Here is a 21366-nt window from a genome sequence, read left to right on the forward strand (position 1 = left end):
GACTCCTGGGGAGGCAAAGCAGCAGAGAGGCTGCAGAGGGACTAAAATGTGCTCGGAGGCAGGACAGGAGCGTGTGTCCTTTAGAATAAGCACATATATCTGCATCTAAGTGGTTTTGCGTGTCTCTGCTGAGAGAACTCAGGGAGGTAACAGAGCCAAGTTACAAAGACCAAAAGTAGTTTGTGTAGTAGTGTCCACACCAGGGCTGTCAGAAGCTTATTATCTGTTTCTGAGCTCGTTGCATAGCTCGCTGAAGGTTCAAAAAATATGTACATCAATATGATAACACAAAGTCACTTGGTAAATCTGTTTAGATATTTCTATCCAATCAAATTCACAGACATCTCACCCCTTTGTGACACAAAATGATTCTCACATCAGGTGATGTCATCAGGTTAGCAAGCACGCAACAGATTTCACGATGGCCACGGACAGAAGCCAGGCCAATAGAAGGCAAAAAGCCTTCTATTTTCATGAAGAATGGGAAGCTGAGATTGTGTGTGTCTGTGTCTAATTTTCAGTGCGAGCGTGTCACTTTGTAAAAGATGTAACTTCGACAAAGTTCACAGCAATTTTTCACGGGACTTTCCGGCTGGTAGTACTCTACAAACAGAGAAGGTGAATGAACTGAAAACAGCGCCTAAACGGCTGCAGTCTTACCAAACCGACAAAGAGGCCGACGAAGCAACAGAAGCGTCATTTAAAGTGCAGCACTTTCTAACGGAGCACAAAAAAAACCTTCACTGATGGCGGGATTGTAAAAGAGTCAATGACCGCGGTGCCTGAAAGATTATGATAAAAGTAAGACAGAAATGATGTCTGCTGTTGCCTTTCTTTCCCTGCTGAGTGAAATCAAGACTTTCATGGAATGTAGGGAGGAGGATGGCATCCTGTGGTCTGATGCTGAGCGGCTATTTGATCTCACGTTCCTGATAGATGTAACTGAGAAATTTAATCAGAAACTGAAGGGAAGCGATGTGATACAGTCACAAGTGGACAGACAGAAATTATGGACAAATAAAGTGAGCAATAACCATTGTTTTGTTTTCAATGACAGATGTGAGCTTCATCAAATGAAAATAAAATACATGCAGAAAAAGCAGTACATGCTGTTGAATTTAAGCTGTTGTGATACAACATGTGTGTTGAGTATCGATTTGTTTTTGTTCAGATTAAAGAATCTTATTCAGCTGGCTTGGGAGGAGCTTAGCTATGTGAATAAATGTTTCTAAACATGAAGAGCTCTCGGACACTTTCATTTTGTCAAAAGGTTGGAGACTCCTGTTCTATATAGATGTCATTATTTCACTCACACCTTCACCAATAATCCTGTTCCTGTTTCTATGTTTGGAACATAATCCTTTGACCGTGAAAATAAATTGATATGTCTGCGTGTGCCATGATTTTTCTTGTAATCTTTAAAAAAAAAAAAAAGAGCTTTAAAATAAAATTAGAGGGCAATAATATGTATAATTAATTAAGTACTATATAAGTAGAGCTGGTGGAACACTCATGGAGTATCCAGGACATAAAAGGTTTGACCTGCACAAAGCATAAATGTACAATCTGATAATAATATTTTGACAATGCTTTTGTCGATCAGCCAGTCAGACGTTTTGCTTCTGAACTTGGTTTTGAAGGAAAATACCTCCTGCTGTCTTTCCCTGATAATCTGTTCTGTCCCTGTGAAACACACTGTGTTCGTGGAAGTGTGTATGAGTGAGTATCTGTGGAATCTGCTGCTCTGAGGTCTCCACATTCTTCTGTTTTTCATTTGTTTACACTGAGTCCAAAGAGTGTTATCATAGCCAAACACACACACACACTGAGGAACTCACCAACACACACACATGCAGACTCTCAACAAACACGTTGCAGTCATAAATACTCCTCAATGAACACATGAACATTCTCCTGTCACAAACACTAACACAGAGAGAGACTCTGCTAACACTGTGTGTCTGTTTCGGTGTTTGGTGTGTGTGTGTGTGTGTGTGTGTGTGTGTGTGTGTGTGTGTGTGTGTGTGTGTGTGTGTGTGTGTGTGTGTGTGTGTGTGTGTGTGTGTGTGTGTGTGTGTGTGTGTGTGTGTGTTACTACAAGTCTTGGGGACACATCGTCATGCAGCAACAACCCACACTGATCCATCCTACCTGAAGTATTTGCAGCTATTTATCTGTCCACTGATGCACTGGTGACTTTTTTTTTTTTTTTAATCTTTGGCCAGTACAGATGACCCAGCTGTTCAGTTTAGTGGGATAGTAAAATGGGATGACATCAGAGACAACATGTGGCCAGCTGTTCTTTTTCTTTTTACGTCTTTAAATATATTTTACATTTGCCGATGTGCATTCATACCAAACAGCTCAGGAATCTAAATCAGAGCCCTTCTTAAAACATTTGTAGACATAAGCAGTAACGAGAGCTGTTTATATTTTAATGTACGATGAGGTCAACGGTGTCAATGGGCCTCATTCAAGGACTGTTTCACAGTATGGCCCAAAACCTCTGTTGCTTTTACTGCGAGGTTTGCTAGCGTTCCACGTCGGACTCTCCGAACTCAGCAGAAACCTTTTGAAAGTTTGCAATGAATTCCACTTGTTTATAAGGTGTGTATTCATGAGATTTGACCATCAATAACCTGGTAATACTTGGAGTTCTACACAAAGAGTTCAAGTTTTGTTTTATCACATCAGAGAATAATTTTTTTTGTGTGCTGCTGAAGTCCTTTAAACTCTTAGTCAGCATTTTAGTTTGCTGTTCTTAACACCTGATTGATGAAGTGCTTCTGAGATGATCATCATTCTCACAAGTTGTCTGATGTCTACAGAGGACTTGTGGACCTCTGTTAGAGTGACCAGTAGGTTCTAGGTCATCTTCCTGACCAAAGATGTCCATTAAGAGTCCAAATGGTTCCAAACATCTTCAGTTTCACAATTATTAATGTCACTCTGCTTCTGGGAACAGTCAAAGCGTTAGGAATGGTTTTACACCCTCGCCATGATTTATGTGTCACCACAAATGTATCACAAAGGTCTACGGAGTGTTCTTGGACTTTGGGGTTTTGTCCTGACTCTGGTTGAATAGTGTAGTCTGCAGACAGGGCTTGGAAGCATCCACTAGCTCCAGTGAGGTGTAAATCAAAAGGGTCAGTGTTGATAGCAGTATACAGCTAATATGTACGCCCTAACTCAAGTTATGACACGTGGAAAATTAAGCACGTCCGCTGAGTAATTTCAAATGATGCAACAGCAGTCTTTGTATATTATAGATGTAATACTGTGTTTTGGAGTAAATACTGTGCTGGAGTTTTGCTAACGTAAGCAGACCGTTTAATTGAGTTTTATTATCGGTGTTTAACTATGAGAATACAGATTTGTACAGTGTTGCGTAATGTAATTTTATTTTTCTTGAAATGGATTTTCCAAAATGTGTATAGAAAATAGTAATCTTCAGAAACTGGATTCAAAATCCAGGTATTGGTACTGATACCAAAAATGTTGAACATAACTAAGTCCTATTGTTGACAATTTCAAAATCTCAAAACACACACAGCTTCCAAAAGCTTTGCCATCTATACTGCTTCGTCCAGCAGTCTGGACTTTGCTGGCAGCAGAGGTTAATTTCCCAGCTATTAGACCGGCCTTCTGCCGATCAGCAGTTGTAATTATTGCTTTACCTCCTCCTTTTTTCTTTTTTTCTGGGCTACTTCTGGAAAAATAAGCAAACACGGCTTCCTCTGAAGTGTTTCTGAAAAAAAATACCAGAGACCTCTGTTTGCAAAAAAGCAAACACTCACCAAGGTGCTGCTGGGAGGGTCTCACAGGGGGCATCGGTGGGGAAGGGGGGTTGTGGTGCAAATTGGCCACCATGCTGATGCACCGACACTGCCTGCTGCTCCAGGTGTGACCAGGCGGACACGTCCTGTTGGCTATTGGACACCTTCGATGGAGAGACACAGAAAGTTTAGTTAACACTTCCAATCAAAAATCAGTGATGTAGTCCATCAGATAATATAAACTATAATGTACTGATGTTGTTGAGGGATCACAAGCTTCCAGTATTGAAAAAAGGACAACATGAAAGCAGCGTCACAATAAGAAAGCAACTGACGCTGCGGGAATATTACAGTGAGTTTCAGTTCATCATTTAACTCCTTGGCAGCAACTTTATTGTTTTGATTCACCCTCATCACTCTTTTAGATTCATGTTTGGCAGCTATTTCTAAGGATGAAGCTCTACAAAGCTTCTGTACACTACCTGCTCAGCAGCAAAAAGCAAACAGACACAGTTAGAGATGAGTGCTGGTGAATGTAATGCAGCATTTAGCAGCTAAGGAGCTAATTATTTTCTTCCACTAGTAGAAACCAAAAACAGAGCTGAAGTTGGAATATTGGAAATTGAGGCACCACTTTAAATTAAGGCTAAGCTTACTTCATAACTGCTTGGTGTGTAAATAAGCAGCCGTTTGTTAACAACTTCTTCATATCCACCTAAAAGGTGATGATACAGTGAAAAATGTGTTTTCAATGACAGCATAAAGTCTACAACCCACTGAAAGAACTGCACATGTAGTATCTGTTCAGAGATCATTTTCCAGGCCTTCAGTCTTCTGCTGAGAAGAATCAGAAGAACCGGTGAGAGTGGAGGAATGGTTTTGTACATGACGAGGAAAAATCCTCCTCCTGCTGCCATTATAATCAATTCGGAGAGTAAGCCACTTCCAAAAGCAGCCATACAGTGCATCCGGAAAGTATTCACAGCGCTTCACTTTTTCCACATTTTGTTATATTACAGCCTTATTCCAAAATGGATTAAATTCATTTTTTCCCCTCAAAATTCTACACACAATACCCCATAATGACAATGTGAAATAAAAAAAATTGAAATTTTTGCAAATCTATTAAAAATCAAAAACGAAAAAAATCACATGTACGGAAAGTATTCAGACCCCTTTAAATTTTTCACTCTTTGTTTCATTGCAGCCATTTGCTAAAATCAAAAAAGTTCATTTTATTTCTCATTAATGTACACTCAGCACCCCATCTTGACAGAAAAAAACAGAAATGTAGAAATTTGTGCAAATTTATTAAAAAAGAAAAACTGAAATATCACATGGTCATAAGTATTCAGACCCTTTGCTCAGTATTGAGTAGAAGCACCCTTTTGAGCTCGTACAGCCATGAGTCTTCTTGGGAATGATGCAACAAGCTTTTCACACCTGGATTTGGGGATCCTCTGCCATTCTTCCTTGCAGATCCTCTCCAGTTCCGTCAGGTTGGATGGTGAACGTTGGTGGACAGACATTTTCAGGTCTCTCCAGAGATGCTCCATTGGGTTTAGGTCAGGGCTCTGGCTGGGCCAGTCAAGGATGGTCACAGAGTTGTTCCGAAGCCACTCCTTTGTTATTTTAGCTGTGTGCTTAGGGTCATTGTCTTGTTGGAAGGTGAACCTTCGGCCCAGTCTGAGGTCCAGAGCACTCTGGAAGAGGTTTTCTTCCAGGATATCTCTGTACTTGGCCGCATTCATCTTTCCTTCAATTGCAACCGGTCGTCCTGTCCCTGCAGCTGAAAAACACCCCCATAGCATGATGCTGCCACCACCATGTTTCACTGTTGGGATTGTATTGGGCAGGTGATGAGCAGTGCCTGGTTTTCTCCACACATACCGCTTAGAATTAACGCCAAAAAGTTCAATCTTGGTCTCATCAGACCAGAGAATCTTATTTCTCATAGTCTGGGAGTCCTTCATGTGTTTTTTGGCAAACTCTATGCGGGCTTTCATATGTCTTGCACTGAGGAGAGGCTTCCGTCGGGCCACTCTGCCATAAAGCCCCGACTGGTGGAGGGCTGCAGTGATAGTTGACTTTGTGGAACTTTCTCCCATCTCCCTACTGCATCTCTGGAGCTCAGCCACAGTGATCTTTGGGTTCTTCTTTACCTCTCTCACCAAGGCTCTTCTCCCACGATTGCTCAGTTTGGCTGGACGGCCAGGTCTAGGAAGAATTCTGGTCGTCCCAAACTTCTTCCATTTAAGGATTATGGAGGCCACTGTGCTCTTAGGAACCTTGAGTGCTGCAGAAATTATTTTGTAACCTTGGCCAGATCTGTGCCTTGCCACAATTCTGTCTCTGAGCTCCTTGGACAGTTCCTTCGACCTCATGATTCTCATTTGCTCTGACATGCACTGTGAGCTGTAAGGTCTTATATAGACAGATGTGTGCCTTTCCTAATCAAGTCCAATCAGTTTAATTAAACACAGCTGGACTCCAATGAAGGAGTAGAACCATCTCAAGGAGGATCAGAAGAAATGGACAGCATGTGAGTTAAATATGAGTGTCACAGCAAAGGGTCTGAATACTTATGACCATGTGATATTTCAGTTTTTCTTTTTTAATAAATTTGCACACATTTCTACATTTCTGTTTTTTTCTGTCAAGATGGGGTGCTGAGTGTACATTAATGAGAAATAAAATTAACTTGTTTTATTTTAGCAAATGGCTGCAATGAAACAAAGAGTGACAAATTTAAAGGGGTCTGAATACTTTCCGTACCCACTGTACATAAGTATTCACAGCCTTTGCCATTACACTCAAAATTGAGCTGAGGTGCATCCTGTTTCCACTGATCATCCTTGAGATGTTTCTACAACTTGACTGGAGTCCACCTGGTAAATTCAGTTGATTGGACATGATTTGGAAAGACACACTATATAAGGTCCCACAGTTGACAGTGCATGTCAGAGCACAAACCAAGACATGAAGTCCAAAGAATTGTCTGTAGACCTCCGAGACAGGATTGTATCACGTGACTTCCTCCGTGCTTCACTAATGACCTGGAATGGTTTGAAGCGTGCAACCACTTCCTGTCGTTCTCCACACTTTTTGGTCTCATCTGTCCATAATTTTTTTTTAGCAAATTTCTATCCATCCTTTGAATTCTTGCTGCTGATAAGAGGTTTGCATCATGCAGCACGGCCTCTGTAATTCTTCTGTGAACTGTGGATTGTAATATTTCCACACCTGCCAGTGACCTGTCAGTCACCTCATCTTCATGTTGAATCTCAACAGATAAAAAAGAGACTCAACATTATAAGGGTTCTTTGTTCGAATTGACAAAATATGTCCTTATAAATAAAAGTCTGTCTCTAGGCCAGGGGTCTCCATCCCGTCCCTCACCAGCTACCAGTAGCTTGTTATCTGAGTAACTTGCTTAAGGTTCATAGACTTAGTTGGGTGTACTGACGGCTACCCAAGTATATTTGGTGATCCATTTAACCTGTCCGAGAGAGCGATGCTATCAATGCCATTGATTAACGAGTGAACAATCTCCCGTCGCTCTCCATCACCTGTGTCTGTCTCCGCACCCTGTCGGTGCAGCAGAGGCTGAGCGCCGCCCACAGCAAGACACAGAGATCAGAGGACAGAAACACAGCCGAGACTCTCACACTGAGCTGGACAGAAACAGGTGCTCATAAATTAGGTAAATAACATAAATACCATATTTTTGGCTGCACCGCAACAGCAGAGTGGAGCTGTAAAGCGAGAGTCTGTAGTGAGAGATCAAAGTTACACCGCTGTGGGGCTGGATGTTGAAACTTATCTATTTCTTAAAAGCATACAGAAAAAAGCATGCACAAAAAGTGTGTTGAGTATCGATTTGTTTTTGTGCACATAAAAGCAGCTTATTCAGCTGGTTCTGGTGGAGCTCACTAAACATGAGTAGCTCTCGGACACATTCATGTCATCAAAGTAGCTCTTGGAGGTTGGAGACCTCTGATCTAGGCAGTTGAGTTCAAGACCAAAACACAATGAGACAAAGCTTAAGTAGCAAAAACATCACATTGTTGTCAACTGTCAGGATACTTTTTGAACGCTCTGTGTGGCAGTTTAGTGTTAACTTGTTTCAGATGCCCCGAAGTGGAAAAATACGAGTTGTTGCAGGTTTAAAAAGTTTGGCAAGGGTAACTTCATCCAACAAATCAAGTATAATCAAATAAAATAAAACATCAATTTCACAACTAAGTGTTACCTAAACTTTATCAACCCAAAATGAAACTTTTCTTTTTCTGGGCTGCAGGAGCTCGCTCGGACTGAAACAGAGTTCAATTGGTTCAAGAAATGTGATTCCTCAGATGTGTGTGTGTGTGTGTGTGTGTGTGTGTGTGTGTGTGTGTGTGTGTGTGTGTGTGTGTGTGTGTGTGTGTGTGTGTGTGTGTGTGTGTGTGTGTGTGGTGTCCATGATAAGCCAGCTGAAGGATTGTAGACAAATAAACACCTTAATCAAAGAAGGATTTCTTGGGTGAGCTTCAATCAGACAGTCAGGAGGGAGAAGAAGGAAATAGCAAATAATTATCTTTGATGAGATGTCTCTGGGATTAAAAAAAAAAAAAAAAAAGCATTCCATTTCTGGTTTTTCTGTTGACTCATGTCACAGAAGCTGCAGATCCATCTGTTCAGCATTATGCTATAATAGAAATAATGCTTTTGTGTCTCCTTATCCACGTGTCAGCTGGTGGAGAAATATCAAAAGAAAAGTAAAAAGATGAGTGTGAAAGGGGGCTGTGGGATTTAGGTATATATGTGCATCCCTTTCCCAAATAAAGTGACTAAAATAATGTGGAACCAACGTGAGCAGGTAAAAACTTGTGTCAAACGCACTGATTGTTGGCCCCGAGACTGCAGCTCTCCTCTCAGTGTGGTGGGGACACACCAGCTGAAGTAGAAGAATTAACCTTTCTGCACCCTAGGAAAACATCTGTTAACCAGTGTGTCCCTGTTTATTGTGTTGTGTGCACAAAAGTAGAGCTGTAACTACTAAACTCTGAATGTAGCCTGTCCAGAAAAAAAACAAAAACATTTTCTGTTTTAGAAACATTTCTTAGCGATGTCATATTTTTCTGAGAATGTTTTCTTGATCAGTTCCCTTCTAATCTAGTGACTTTCATCGGTCTGCAGGTCACCTGAATTTAGCTTTTGCTTAATGCTTCATGATTTCTGCTGCTGTCTCTTTATATCTATCTGTCAGTCACGCTGATCCAAAAAAAAAAAATGTAATGCTCATGAAGAGATCTGGCTTCACTATTTAGACCTGTTGATTCAGTCATCCATGCTGAAATATTGTTACAAATCTTGGATGGATTGCAATTATATTTCTTACAAGTATCTACAGTATGTTGATTTGACTCGTGGTTAGGTGGATGTTCACACGTCATCACAGCCTCACACCTTTAAAATGTCAAGAGTGACACAATCCAGTCTAGTTATTGAGCTTTTTGATTTAAAGATAGTGAGTTCATGTGACTTGGAAACTTTATACTACCATCAAATGATAAATACCTACAACACTGTCAATAATAAAATCACTTTTGTTAAGTCAAATATCGCAAGAATAAATGGTAACATGGCACTGTGAATTTAACCTTTGCCTTACAGAACAAACACATATATTTCACATGTACAAAACTCATGTGATTACATGTGATCACATCCACATGTGAAACGTGGCTTTGGAGCATTTTCCTGGTTTAATGTGTGAAGCCATGTGAAAACTTTTCCCCATATTTTCCCCATGTTATCGTATGTTGTAACATGTGGTAAACGTGTGTCATACATGCGATCACATGGAAAACATGGGAAACCCATGTCCTTTTTCTGTTAGGGTTAGCTCAAAGCCCCACCGTGCCTCACTTCCTGCCTCACAGAGCCTCTAAAGAAATGGTTCAATTTAAGGCCACATATTTTCAGCATAAGAACCAAACTTCTTTAACATTCAATGTCCATTTCCAGAGAGTATAATGTTGTGGTGGCTACAACAAAAAGGGAAGGTTTGATGGTCACTTTACATTTAACACTGTGGGCAAGGATTTAATCCCTATTTCTAACAAACAGTCAGCATAAGGTTTCTACAATGTTGAACAAGCCTTGAAAATGATCTCTCCCTAACCTTTAAGAAGTGGTTTTAATTGCCTAAACACAGACTTGAAACAGAGACCTGCTCAGATTCATGTTAACAGCAAATGAATCAAGTGCAGTGTAGAACAGTTTAGTTGATAATGTAACCGGAAGGATGCAGATTGTTGGGTAAATAAACATCTCCATCAAAGACAGGCCACTCGGGTCAACTTGAGATAGGTGAGGGAGAGTCACTGATATCTCTGCTGTTTGCTATGTTAAGATCACATGACCTTCATATTTGTTTTCTCTGGATAAATCGGTCCAGTTTTCTTTTCCCCATGCCTTCTTATTCATGTTTCATCCTTTTCAGTCTTTCTTTCAACTCCTTTCCGCTCACTGACCGCTTTTCACAATGTCAGAGCCTCCATTTCTTCTACCATCTAAACTTTGTTGTAGCTTTTAAAAGTCATAAACTTGATGAACATCAAGCTGTCAGAGTTCAGTCCAACCAAGACTGGATTTTTGGGGCCAATACCGACACTGATACACAAAGATATTGAGTTTATATAGCTAGAAATAGAACTACAAGATGTTGATTTTGAAATAAAAATAGACAAGGTAATCCCACTTTGCACTTTCTTCATTCATTACTTTACTTAAAAAAATCATTGGACATCAAGGGGTCATGAAAATGTGAGTGGAAAATAAGCAGTGGCAGATTATGATCGTCCATATATTTGATACATGACACTTCAGTCACTTTGCAGGAAACAAGCAGATTGATGTTTGTCAGCTGATGTCTCTGAATCATGATGATTCAAAGATCTTTCAGAGACACATCAGAGGAACGTGTCAGGAATTTATAACCTTGGATCTCTTCTCCTAGTTTTTGGGCAGCACTCCGACCAATGAAGATGTTGTTTACTGTTTTGATTGTTGATCTCTGGAACACAACGTCATTACTTCAGTGAAGTTGTTTTCCAGTCATCCTTCTGAAGGATGGCGTACTCACACCGTACGCCTTTTAACAGCCAAATGGTGCTTATACGCTTCATGTCTATTTCCCTTTGTTTTATGGCAGTGACTGTGTGCTCTGAAAAGGACGGAAACTTGGTTGACCTACAACCAGATGCAGTCAGACAGGTGGTAAATATAACTCAGATTTATGGATGTTATCTCAACCATTTTGACAAATGTTACCACATTGGAAATGTAGGTTACAGTTATTCGCTGTATTAAAAATTGGGCAGATTTTATTCTGATTGAATCCAGAAGTCTAAATTAAATGGAGGTTCATTTATAGATTGGATAACAGTTTTAACATTTTTCCATGTTCTCTCGTGTACTTTTGTCATAAGTGGAGTTCTGCTATCACCCGTCTGGTTGGCTGAAGGCAGCAACACTTTACATCAGCAGCATTAAGCAACCATTTTTAAACCAACCAAAATTTTAAAGTTGAATATTACGTGATCGTTGAAGTTTTTTCTCAGAGTAAACAGAGTGTACAAGTGGAGGGGAAACAGGGTTGGACAAGAATGTGGGCGGAGGGAGTGAATGAACATTTCCCTCCCTCTGATGTGCCCCTGAGTGAGGTACCTGAAACCCAACTGCTCCGCGAGCACCGCAGCTGAGGTGGCCCACTGTGTGTGTGTGTGTGTGTGTGTGTGTGTGTGTGTGTGTGTGTGTGTGTGTGTGTGTGTGTGTGTGTGTGTGTGTGTGTGTGTGTGTGTGTGTGTGTGTGAGAGACTCCCGAGTATGTAAAATACTAGCAAATAAAATAAAAATAAGCAGCCGACATAAAAAGGTTTTAAAATTGGTGGTAGATTTAGATGTACACTAATGTTATGATAGTTACTGAAAAAAAATAGTTAGTTAACTATCATTTTTAAAATGCAGTTACATTATGATGTCACAAATATGAAATTAGCATGTGATGCAACTTGTGACTTTTTAGACAGTACACTATCATTCTTCCCCCAAATAATTTTCATACGGTCCCTTACAAACAGCACGTGACTGTATGAAGGTATAAGGTTGCTCATACATGTAATCCAAAATAAATCATTATCTCATATGTCACGATATGTTTTAATTGAAAATTAAAATAAACTTTACAAATATAAAAAAATAAATAACAAAAATCAGTTTTCCATGTAACTGAAAACAAACTCACAACCTTATGCTGAATTACTCTGGAAATCAGATACCGTGTTTGGATTTCTACAATGCCAAGAAAAATATAATTCCTCAGACAATACTGTTCTCACACACACACAAACACACACATACACACACACAGCGTCAATTATATAAACCACCATGATGTGAACATAGTCCGTCTCAACTGCAACATTTAGGGAACGTTTGACTTGGACACAGACAACCAATGGTGTGCTTTCAGATGGACAAATTGTCTGAAGTTGTGAAAGAGTGTGGCGATGAAAAGAGACGGTGTGGTTTTAATTAGAGCTGCAGTGCACGGATACCCAAGCAGACATACATAGTGATGGGATGACAGGAGACAGAGGAAAGTAAAAGACGGAGAGACGAAGACAAAGAGAGATTTTGTTTGGGGGTGGAGGAGTGTGTGGGTGGTGGCCAGGGTGTGTTCTCTCACTTCACCTAATGTGAAACATACGTGTGCTTCATGCTCATGTGTTCTTATATGGTGGATGATTTGTAGGTGTGAAAATCTCGACAACGCATTTCCTTTTCCAGCCATAGTCCGACACGCTTTGTTTAACCTCACAGCTCTGAGTGTGTGTGTGTGTGTGTGTGTGTGTGTGCGTGCGTGCGTGTGTGCGTGCGTGCGTGCGTGCGTGCGTGTGTTCATATATGTTGGCATTTGACAACACATGCTCCACACCAACTTTCAGACAGAAATATGTAACCACAAAGTGCTGTTAATATATTTATGCAGTGAATATAAGAAGTCCGATTAAAAGGTGAGTTTGAAGTCCAAACATAAATCATTTGTATTTCATTAACAGAACATCTGTCATATTACAGCAGGTTACATTCCACCGGTATGTCTTTCATACACACCAACACAGTGCTCAGTATTCTGTAACCCTTCATGACTTCCCTGGGTTTAGATTTATTGTGAAGGTCTGCGGCATAAGTGCACATTCCATATTTGAACAGGCCATTACTCTCTGCTGGTGTACCCCACCAGGACACACATGCACACGAGGGGGCTTCTTCTTGCAACATCCACTTGGATTTCATACGTACAAGGATGTGACCATCGTCAATCATGTAGTTAATTCAACTGATACTTGAAAAAAGAACGGGACTGAAAAAATAACTTCCTCTCCTTCTATGTGGTACAACGGGGGATTTCCTCCATTTAACTACATGTAACCATACACAGAAGATGTATTGTTCCACATCACTGCAGCGGTATCAGTATCAATATATGCAGTATGCCAGCTGTGTAGTGCATTATACAGAATCCAGCACAGAAATAATCAAATATATGTAATTTGACAAGAAGCAGTAAATTAGACCTTCAAATGTGAAAGAGGCCCCGCCCACGAGCACAGTTCATGTATCCACTGCAGCACAGAGCCCGACACCCACAAACATGCTGGATTAATGAAATAATCTGAGCCTGAACTGATGTGGTCGGGCCGAGCCTGACGGTTCAGGTTGTGAATTACAACACTCTCGTGGTCAGATATTTACAAATGTAGAATGCATAATAAGTGGGTGAAAAGTGGGTGGAAAAGTGAGATCCAATCACAGGTGATCACTCATGTTGAGATGCATTGTAATGGCAGGTGTGAAGACACATTTAGAGATGTCCAATTGTGATCAGATCACCCAGGACACATGATACTGCAAGGTATGAACAGAGCCACAGCCAGTAGTCTGTGAAGCATTCATTTATAGATTGGATAACAGTTTTCACATTTTTCCACGTTTTCTCTGGCATATACTTTTGTCTTTATGTAGGATAACTTTGTCTGACCCACAGAAACACAATGGCCACATTTATGGGAAATATTCCAGGTTAAAATAAACCAGAATTATCCTTAAAGACCCTTTCAATGATTTTTTTTTTTTTTTTTGGTATTCTTTCCAAATAAGCACGCAGCAACACTTTAAATCAGCAGTGCATGTTTAGGGAACATCAGTTAATTGTAAACGTCTACCCGTGTTCTGCATGTGAGGCATTTAGGAGACACATTACAGAAAATAATCTGGGTCTCGCCATCTAAACTGCATAAATCCTTGAATACACATCAGTCACAGGTCGCCCCACCCACCACCACAACAAACACTAAGGTCTCAGCAGTGTCGCCATAAGGTGTTATTATCAAACTCATCCAAACTTGCTGAAATGTTACTATCATAAATTATGTTCTTGTATCATAAGCCAGCAATTCTAAAGGTGACAGCAGTGCATTGTGTACAATACAATATCAAAATATAAATTCTGATCTTTTGATTTTGATGAGGTTTGTAGTTAAGGCTGGTTAATTTGTCCCTGAAGTGTCCCTAACACAGTCTTATTTTAAGTCACTGTTAAAAATGTACGATTGTGGACTTGCTTTTTGTTGATTTCACTTTTATTGATTTACTGTCTTTTTTGTTTTCTTGTTGCGTTTTTTTCGTTATATTTTATTAACCGTTTCCTAATGTGTTTTTAACGTATGCAAAGCCATTTGTAACTTGTTTTTCAAAAGCGGTATATAAATAACGTAATAATAATAATAATTATTATTATTATGCGGGGGGGAACCTCCCACCATGCACTGAGTACCTCTCCTCTCTTACTCTCCATATATTCATATGTCACCATTGCATGTCATGAAGTTTGTGTTTTCTCTCTCGTAGTTTGTGCTTTTTTCCTCTCGGTCCTCTCCTCCTGCACCTTTCTGCAGGTATCTCCGGTTCTGGAGCTGCATGTTTCTGATCTGGTCACTGGCCCTCCAATCTAGCCGTTGTTTGTTGTTTATTGTTTCTCAATGCTCATCTTTTCTCTCTCTGCTCTCCCCTCGTCCCAACCACTTGAGTCTTGATCTGTCCAAAGTTTCTTCCTCCTCACTGTCACCAAGTGATTGCTCAAGAGTGAATTTTTAGGTTTCTCTCTATAATACTGTAACGATTTGATCTTACAATGTAAAGTGTCCTCATACAACATGTTATGGCACTTTGTAAATAAGATCCATGACCTCAGCGACTTCAGACTGTCTGCATGGCACTCCTGCTGAGGACCAATAGTCAGTGAAGCGAAGTGACTGGCAAAATCTCTACAAGAAATTAATTAATGATGAATTAATGAGGCAAAGCGAATATCATATCTTTGCAAACAAGTGTCATTCTAGATATGTATATTCGTGTTAAAGTATCTGAGCTGCTTTATTTCCGTTCTTGGACAAATATTAAACGCGGGCATCATTCTGTTTTCAGAGGACATAAGCCAAAAAATACATCACCAACCACTTCCTCATCGGATCCCGGTTGTCGGTCGTCATAAATCACAAATGTAGGTGTGCACACAGGAACCTCCGACATGTCTTGGCACTGTGATAACGTGAAACGTTTTTCCTAAAGTAACACCCCTCGTATACACACAGCACAGGAAGCAACCTCGGCAACAATAGACTCAAACACGCCTTACGCGTGTGTTGCCAATTTGAACACCTCGACTGGAAAAGGAAAGGACTGCTCTTATCCTACACACACACGTACACACACACACACACACACACACACACACGTACACACACACACAAACACGCACACACACATACACAGACACGCATGCAAAAGAGTCCATTAGTTATGGTTAAATATAGAGTCAGTGGGGAATTAATTGAACTCAATGTATTGACCTCTGAATATGTGTGTGTGTGTGTGTGTGTGTGTGTGTGTGTGTGTGTGTGTGTGTGTGTGTGTGTGTGTGTGTGTGTGTGTGTGTGTGTGTGTGTGTGTGTGTGTGTGTGTGTGTGTGTGTGTGTGTGTGTGTGTGTGTGACTCAGTGATGCAGAGTGCTTACTCGTGCAGGGCTCTCCTGATGATGCTGTGAACTTGTTTGTAGATGTCCAGTTTGGACAGACAGCTGCACTGGGTGTGGTTGGCCACACTGATGGTGACCGGCTTGGTGCCCTGGGTGATCGGCACTGTGATCTCAAACAGCTGCGGAGAGAGCAAAAGAAACACAAGAGAGTCAGAGAAAGACCTGGCGAATCAAAACAGGATGCAAAAGGCATGTGCAGCACAGTGGAGTGAGTACACCTTCAGATTCAGCCAGAAGCCAGAAGTCTCTCTCCCTACAGGTTCAATGAGTGCCACAGATTCATGTGGACATACTTCCCTTAGTACACTAACAAATAGTGCCCTCACAAGTTCAGACTCTTACTTGTGTAGTGCAGGATTTTTTACAGGGTAGCATTCTTACAAATCACACACTTTCGTTCTGCCCTGACAGGAAATGACCTCATCATGTGAACACATCACCCTCCAAAATATCTGCAGCTTTAATTATTTTACTCAGAAATCAGTGTTATTTTTGTGTCCACTGTTTAACACACTGAATAAACACACTGATTCTTCTGTCCAGCAGCAGCAGTGAAAAAGAAACACTTTTGTGTTCAGGAACAGCTGCAGCTTCCTCACACGCCTTCATTTGAAACGGCTTTACGTCGATGGCTGCGCCCCTTCCTCTACATAGCCAGGATGGCGACTGTTTAGGGTGGAAAGTGTCCAGTCCCTGCGTTCCAGTGTCCATACTACCACACTATTTAGTACGCAAAAAAAAGATTTAGTGTGTCCCAATACATAGTATGTTAGACGTAGGATGCCAAAAGTACCAGGATGTTTTACTACATCCGGTCGTATTTTGCAGTCTGCAGGTCAGCGTGATACTCGAGCTGTTCTGACCCACAATGCTTTGTGCGGGAGAAGATACATCACACGGCCTCAGCTGCCGACACAGTTGGTGGCGCTGATGCTCCGCCCACAAAAGGAAGAAAGAGGAGAAGAAAAAGAAGAGTTGTTAAAATGAAGCATACTTGCTCCAAATCGGATCCTTTTTCTTTTTACTGCAAACGTCGCGCTACGGATTGGATATGACAAAGTGCGTCAAAGTTCAAGACGCATTTTTATGATGAAGTAGTTTGTCCCAATTGTACACATACTACATGCAAGAGTACATCATGTTTAAGGGTAGCTGCAGTCTGTATAAAAGTACAAATAAATAGTATGCGATTCAGAACGCAGAGAGTGTTTCACACTTTTTCGGGCCGTTTTGAGTGCATCATCCTGGTACTTGTAGTGTACTGCATGTTTCTGTACTGACAGTAGTGAGAGTTAGTACACAAGTTCGCCATTTGGAACATAGCAATAGCCTCGTGGCGATAGTGGTAGATGCAGAAAGTCAGGAGGCATGGCTGACTGCCACCTCAGTGTAGCATGAACAGCGACACAGAGCTGGAAGTGAGAGCCAGCAGCCACGAGATCCTCCCGTCAGATGGTTTCTGTTACAGGGGGAGAAATATTTTTCATATCAATAGTACATTTTTTGGTGCAAAGCCGGCATGTGAAGTTCTACAGGTAACGCAGTAATGTGTGAAACAAATTGGCAACTGAGATCAGTCAGAAAGTATTTGTTTAGACATAAACACTGAAAACCATTGTAATGACCTCATGCAGGAAATTAATACATGATTGATGATTTGTAACAGGAGGAAAAACATCAGAGCTCCACCAGCTTTGTTCCACCAGGTCTCTACTCCGTTTTTACATGCTCATGTCACAATTAAACATTTGAAATTTGCCCCATTAAGTCCAATTCAATTGGATTGAATTATAAATTCAGTTAAAAAAAAAAAGAAAAAGGTAGTCCACCACAATAAACGACAATTCCACACATTCTTCAAACAAGAGCCCTTCAAGCTGAAGGAGAACCTAGAGCTTGAATCACTGGCCACTTGCTGTAGATATCCTGGAGCCAGAATGTGAAGGATTACCACTTCAAGAACAAAGAGAGTAATAAGGGTTTTCACATTGCACTGATGAAGATGTTACACAAGACTATTTGTACATAATAGAACAGAAGCCCTGAGAGCTACTTCATTCTTTCAATCGGGGATGTTCGGCCTGAATAATAACTAATTAGTCTCAATGACTCCTATTCAAGACACTTAAACAGCTTAAACTGCCTCTCTGCCTCTCATCCGAACGAGGATATCATTAAAGCTGACCTCACCATGGTTACAGGGCACAAAGAGAGCTCCACACACAGATCACAGTGAGCACCACCGGGTTGAAAAGTTCACCTGCACACAGCAGCGAGGTGAAGTCAGGGGAACCGTGGAAATAAAGAAGCCCAACATCTGGAGGATCCTCAAACAGTCTGAAATTAAAACATTGTTTTTATCTTTAATTTAACATTTTCCCTTATTAGCGTTATGAACATGGTTTGCTGCATGACTAGTTTGACTATTTGAATCAACAATAGAACTAAATGTTCCTCCAGTTTAATTCACCAAAATGTTTCCTTTTCATTCTTTAACTGCACCAATGCTACTGGTGAGGACTTCATATGAATGTTGGAGCAACTGTCTCATTTGAAAAACAAGGTATGTGATGAATATTATCATCATAGTGTCGATACATAAAGCAGCACTGCAGTCAGTTTGAGAGCTGTTTTTGTGCCGACCTTTATATAGATTGTACTTCTGTGTTTTTTTGTTATTTCATCAATACGTTGAGGTCTTATTTGTTTTTGCTTTTTTTTATTATTATACACCCTGTGATCTTTTCCTTTCCTTTAGAGTGTGAGGGCCAGTGTAAAATTAATTTCAAATTTTGTTTTATTCTCAGGGATTAATGAACATCTAAAAAAAAGTCTGTTGAGAGAAAGAGGCTGAAATCTGAAATACTGTCACCTTCCTAAAATAATGTCCCAAGTCATTTTTTTTTAGGTTTTTCAGGAAACACAAAAAACGTAGCCAAATGCTGATTATATAATATGATTATCAATAATTTCAGTCAAAAAGGTTATGACAATAGATGACTATTGACATACTAATAACAATGTCTGTCAATTATGTAACATAAGAGGAATAAATGACTTAGGCAAATTTTTGAACATACCTTTGTGACTTAAGCAATTTTAAACCTTCAACTCTGTCAACAATAAAGCATAACTAACAAACTAACTCAACATAATGCTGAGGAGGCATGTGCATCTCCTCACTTCTCCCTCCAGCTCTTCTTTGCTGGGTTCTTGACTGATGCCTATTGATGTGGCAAATTGTCAAAGAAGTGATGACACTCGATGTGTTTCATTGACTGGAGGTCCTGGAACTTTCTCTCCTTGATTGGCAGAGCACATGGAAACATTATCCATGCTATCGGCTCATTTGGCACCTGTACCCTCTGTGGCAGTGCTTCCCACGCAGAGTCCTTCGAGAAGGACAGCTTGAAATGGACCTAGTCCATTGTCCAAATGGACTTCTTAATTTTCGCTGAGTCCTTGTCCCAGGATTTCTCTTGCCTCACTTCATCTTTCTTGGTGACATGTGCATCATATTCGGCCTCACTGATATTCCCACGCTTGAATGAAACACAAACATCACACTGATTTTTTCCCGGAATGAATACGGAATAGTTCTCTTTATGGAACACATCTGTGAAATATCATATTCCAACGGCCCTCACTCCAGCAGTTGCAGCTGCCTGTTGATATTCCCGATGTAGTTGGGAGATGGTTGTGTCTGGGTGAAGGAACGTCTTGTCTTTGTAGGTCTTCTGAAATATCCACTGCCGCTGCTCTTCTGTAATGACTTGACAGTGTCGAGTTGAGACTTGCTGACATAACTTGGAGTTGCAGGGAGGACGCATAGCCTTTGCATTTATTTCTTTGCCACCTTTGCTCTTGTATGACATTCTTTGAGACGTTTCTCCTTGGATTCATTTTGCTTCCATGTTCCCGGACTAAGGCATTTATTTATTTCCCTTTGGACCATATGGTTTGAATCAACATCCTCATCCTCATCCTGCTGTTCTGGAGTTGTTGCCACCATGGTGAGGCTGTCTTCATTTTCAGGGGCAGAGGACACATCACAGGATGGGGTATAGTCTGGATCGCTGATGACATCATCATCATCATCATCAGATATGTCCTCTTCATGGTGTGGATGAGTCTGCTTGGCATCTTCAACAACATCAACGAGCGTGTTTAAGCTATTGTCTGCTCCATCTGAAACAGTCTTGGCCTGGTACATGCTGCTTCATCTCTTCAACAACGGTCTCATTGTCATTTTCAGTGGATGAGGCCTGATCGGTGTCAGAATTGTCAAGTGCATCTCCTACCAAAATTGAAAAACATTTCAACCCTTTGAAGTGTACGGTCACATATGTGTGATCAATCTCAAGTGAGATTTCCATTGACTAAAATGCTGACTAAAAAGACTGAATACAAAGACTAAATAACTAAGCAATATTTATAGCCTAGCCTATTTTATAGTAAACCTCATCACTTACCAATAGGGGACAAGCCCTGAATCATGGAAATAACTCCAGTGGCTCGGTAGATTTTCGTTCTTCTTGATGCAGCCGCCCTCTTGAAAAGCTTGTAAAATTGCCTAAGTCACATTGTCTTTTGACTTAGGCAAAATAAAACGGCCTAAGTCACACTCTTGACATAGGCCATTATACTACAGGGGTAGAATCACATGATCTGTTCAACTGAGGATGTAGGCGATTTTACCAGAGGTGGCCAGCATCATGAGGAGATGATTTAGGCAACAAAATCATTTTTGTCAAAAAATGACTTAGGCCACTATTTTAGGAACGTGACAATATGCAGTTCAATTCACTTCTATTTATTCAGCACTATATCATACCACGTCATCTCGGGGCCCTTTACATAATTAACCTTGCAGTAACCAATAATTCCCCCTTGTGCAACCTTTCTTAAAAGTGTAATCTGTATTCTGTTGGTAGGTCAGAATGTGATGTGTGTGTGTGTGTGTGTGTGTGTGTGTGTGTGTGTGTGTGTGTGTGTGTGTGTGTGTGTGTGTGTGTGTGTGTGTGTGTGTCTCTCCAGCTGCTGCCTCTTTTCAGCTGGATGATCGGCCTCACCTGATGCTGATTTTCCATCAGTGGTGGTGCATTAAAACCTGAGCTGTATGTGAACGTCGTCAGTGGACCATTCAGCAGCTTTCAGACTGCTTGTAGCTTATTTTTGAATCACTAGTGATTGTGGACCAGAGCCAGTTACTCTCTTAGTTGAGTTGGTGTAGTTGCCTTTTGTTTTCGGCTGAATTCCTGAGGTTCTTTTTTCCACGGGTGTCTTTATTCTTGTGTTGCTCCCTTCATCTTTAGACCCACTCTGGAGACGTAACAAAAGTCTTCTAAACTTAAGCATGGCATCAGAACTCAGAGAAAGTGCCGGAAGTCGAATTGTTATTCTAATCAAAGAGGGGATTCCCTCAGTGTCAAATCATGGCTGGAC

At 40.7% G+C, this 21366-nt stretch overlaps 1 protein-coding gene across 1 annotated transcript in view; it reads right to left on the reverse strand.

Annotated features, from left to right (window-relative positions):
- The window catches only part of vegfc (vascular endothelial growth factor c), an 83762-nt gene that overhangs the window by 13302 nt on the left and 49094 nt on the right, over positions 1-21366 (reverse strand). Inside the window, exons 4-5 of the mRNA XM_069712023.1 lie at positions 15901-16040; positions 3798-3940 (exon numbers count right to left, since the gene is read on the reverse strand). Of these exons, the coding sequence (XP_069568124.1) occupies positions 3798-3940; positions 15901-16040 (283 nt within the window). The remainder of the gene's footprint in view (positions 1-3797; positions 3941-15900; positions 16041-21366) is intronic.

The sequence above is a fragment of the Brachyistius frenatus genome, unplaced genomic scaffold, assembly GCF_029030835.1.
Source record: "Brachyistius frenatus isolate BFR_SWC_R1_liver_20210118 unplaced genomic scaffold, ASM2903083v1 Contig_105, whole genome shotgun sequence".
Taxonomy (NCBI): domain Eukaryota; kingdom Metazoa; phylum Chordata; class Actinopteri; family Embiotocidae; genus Brachyistius; species Brachyistius frenatus.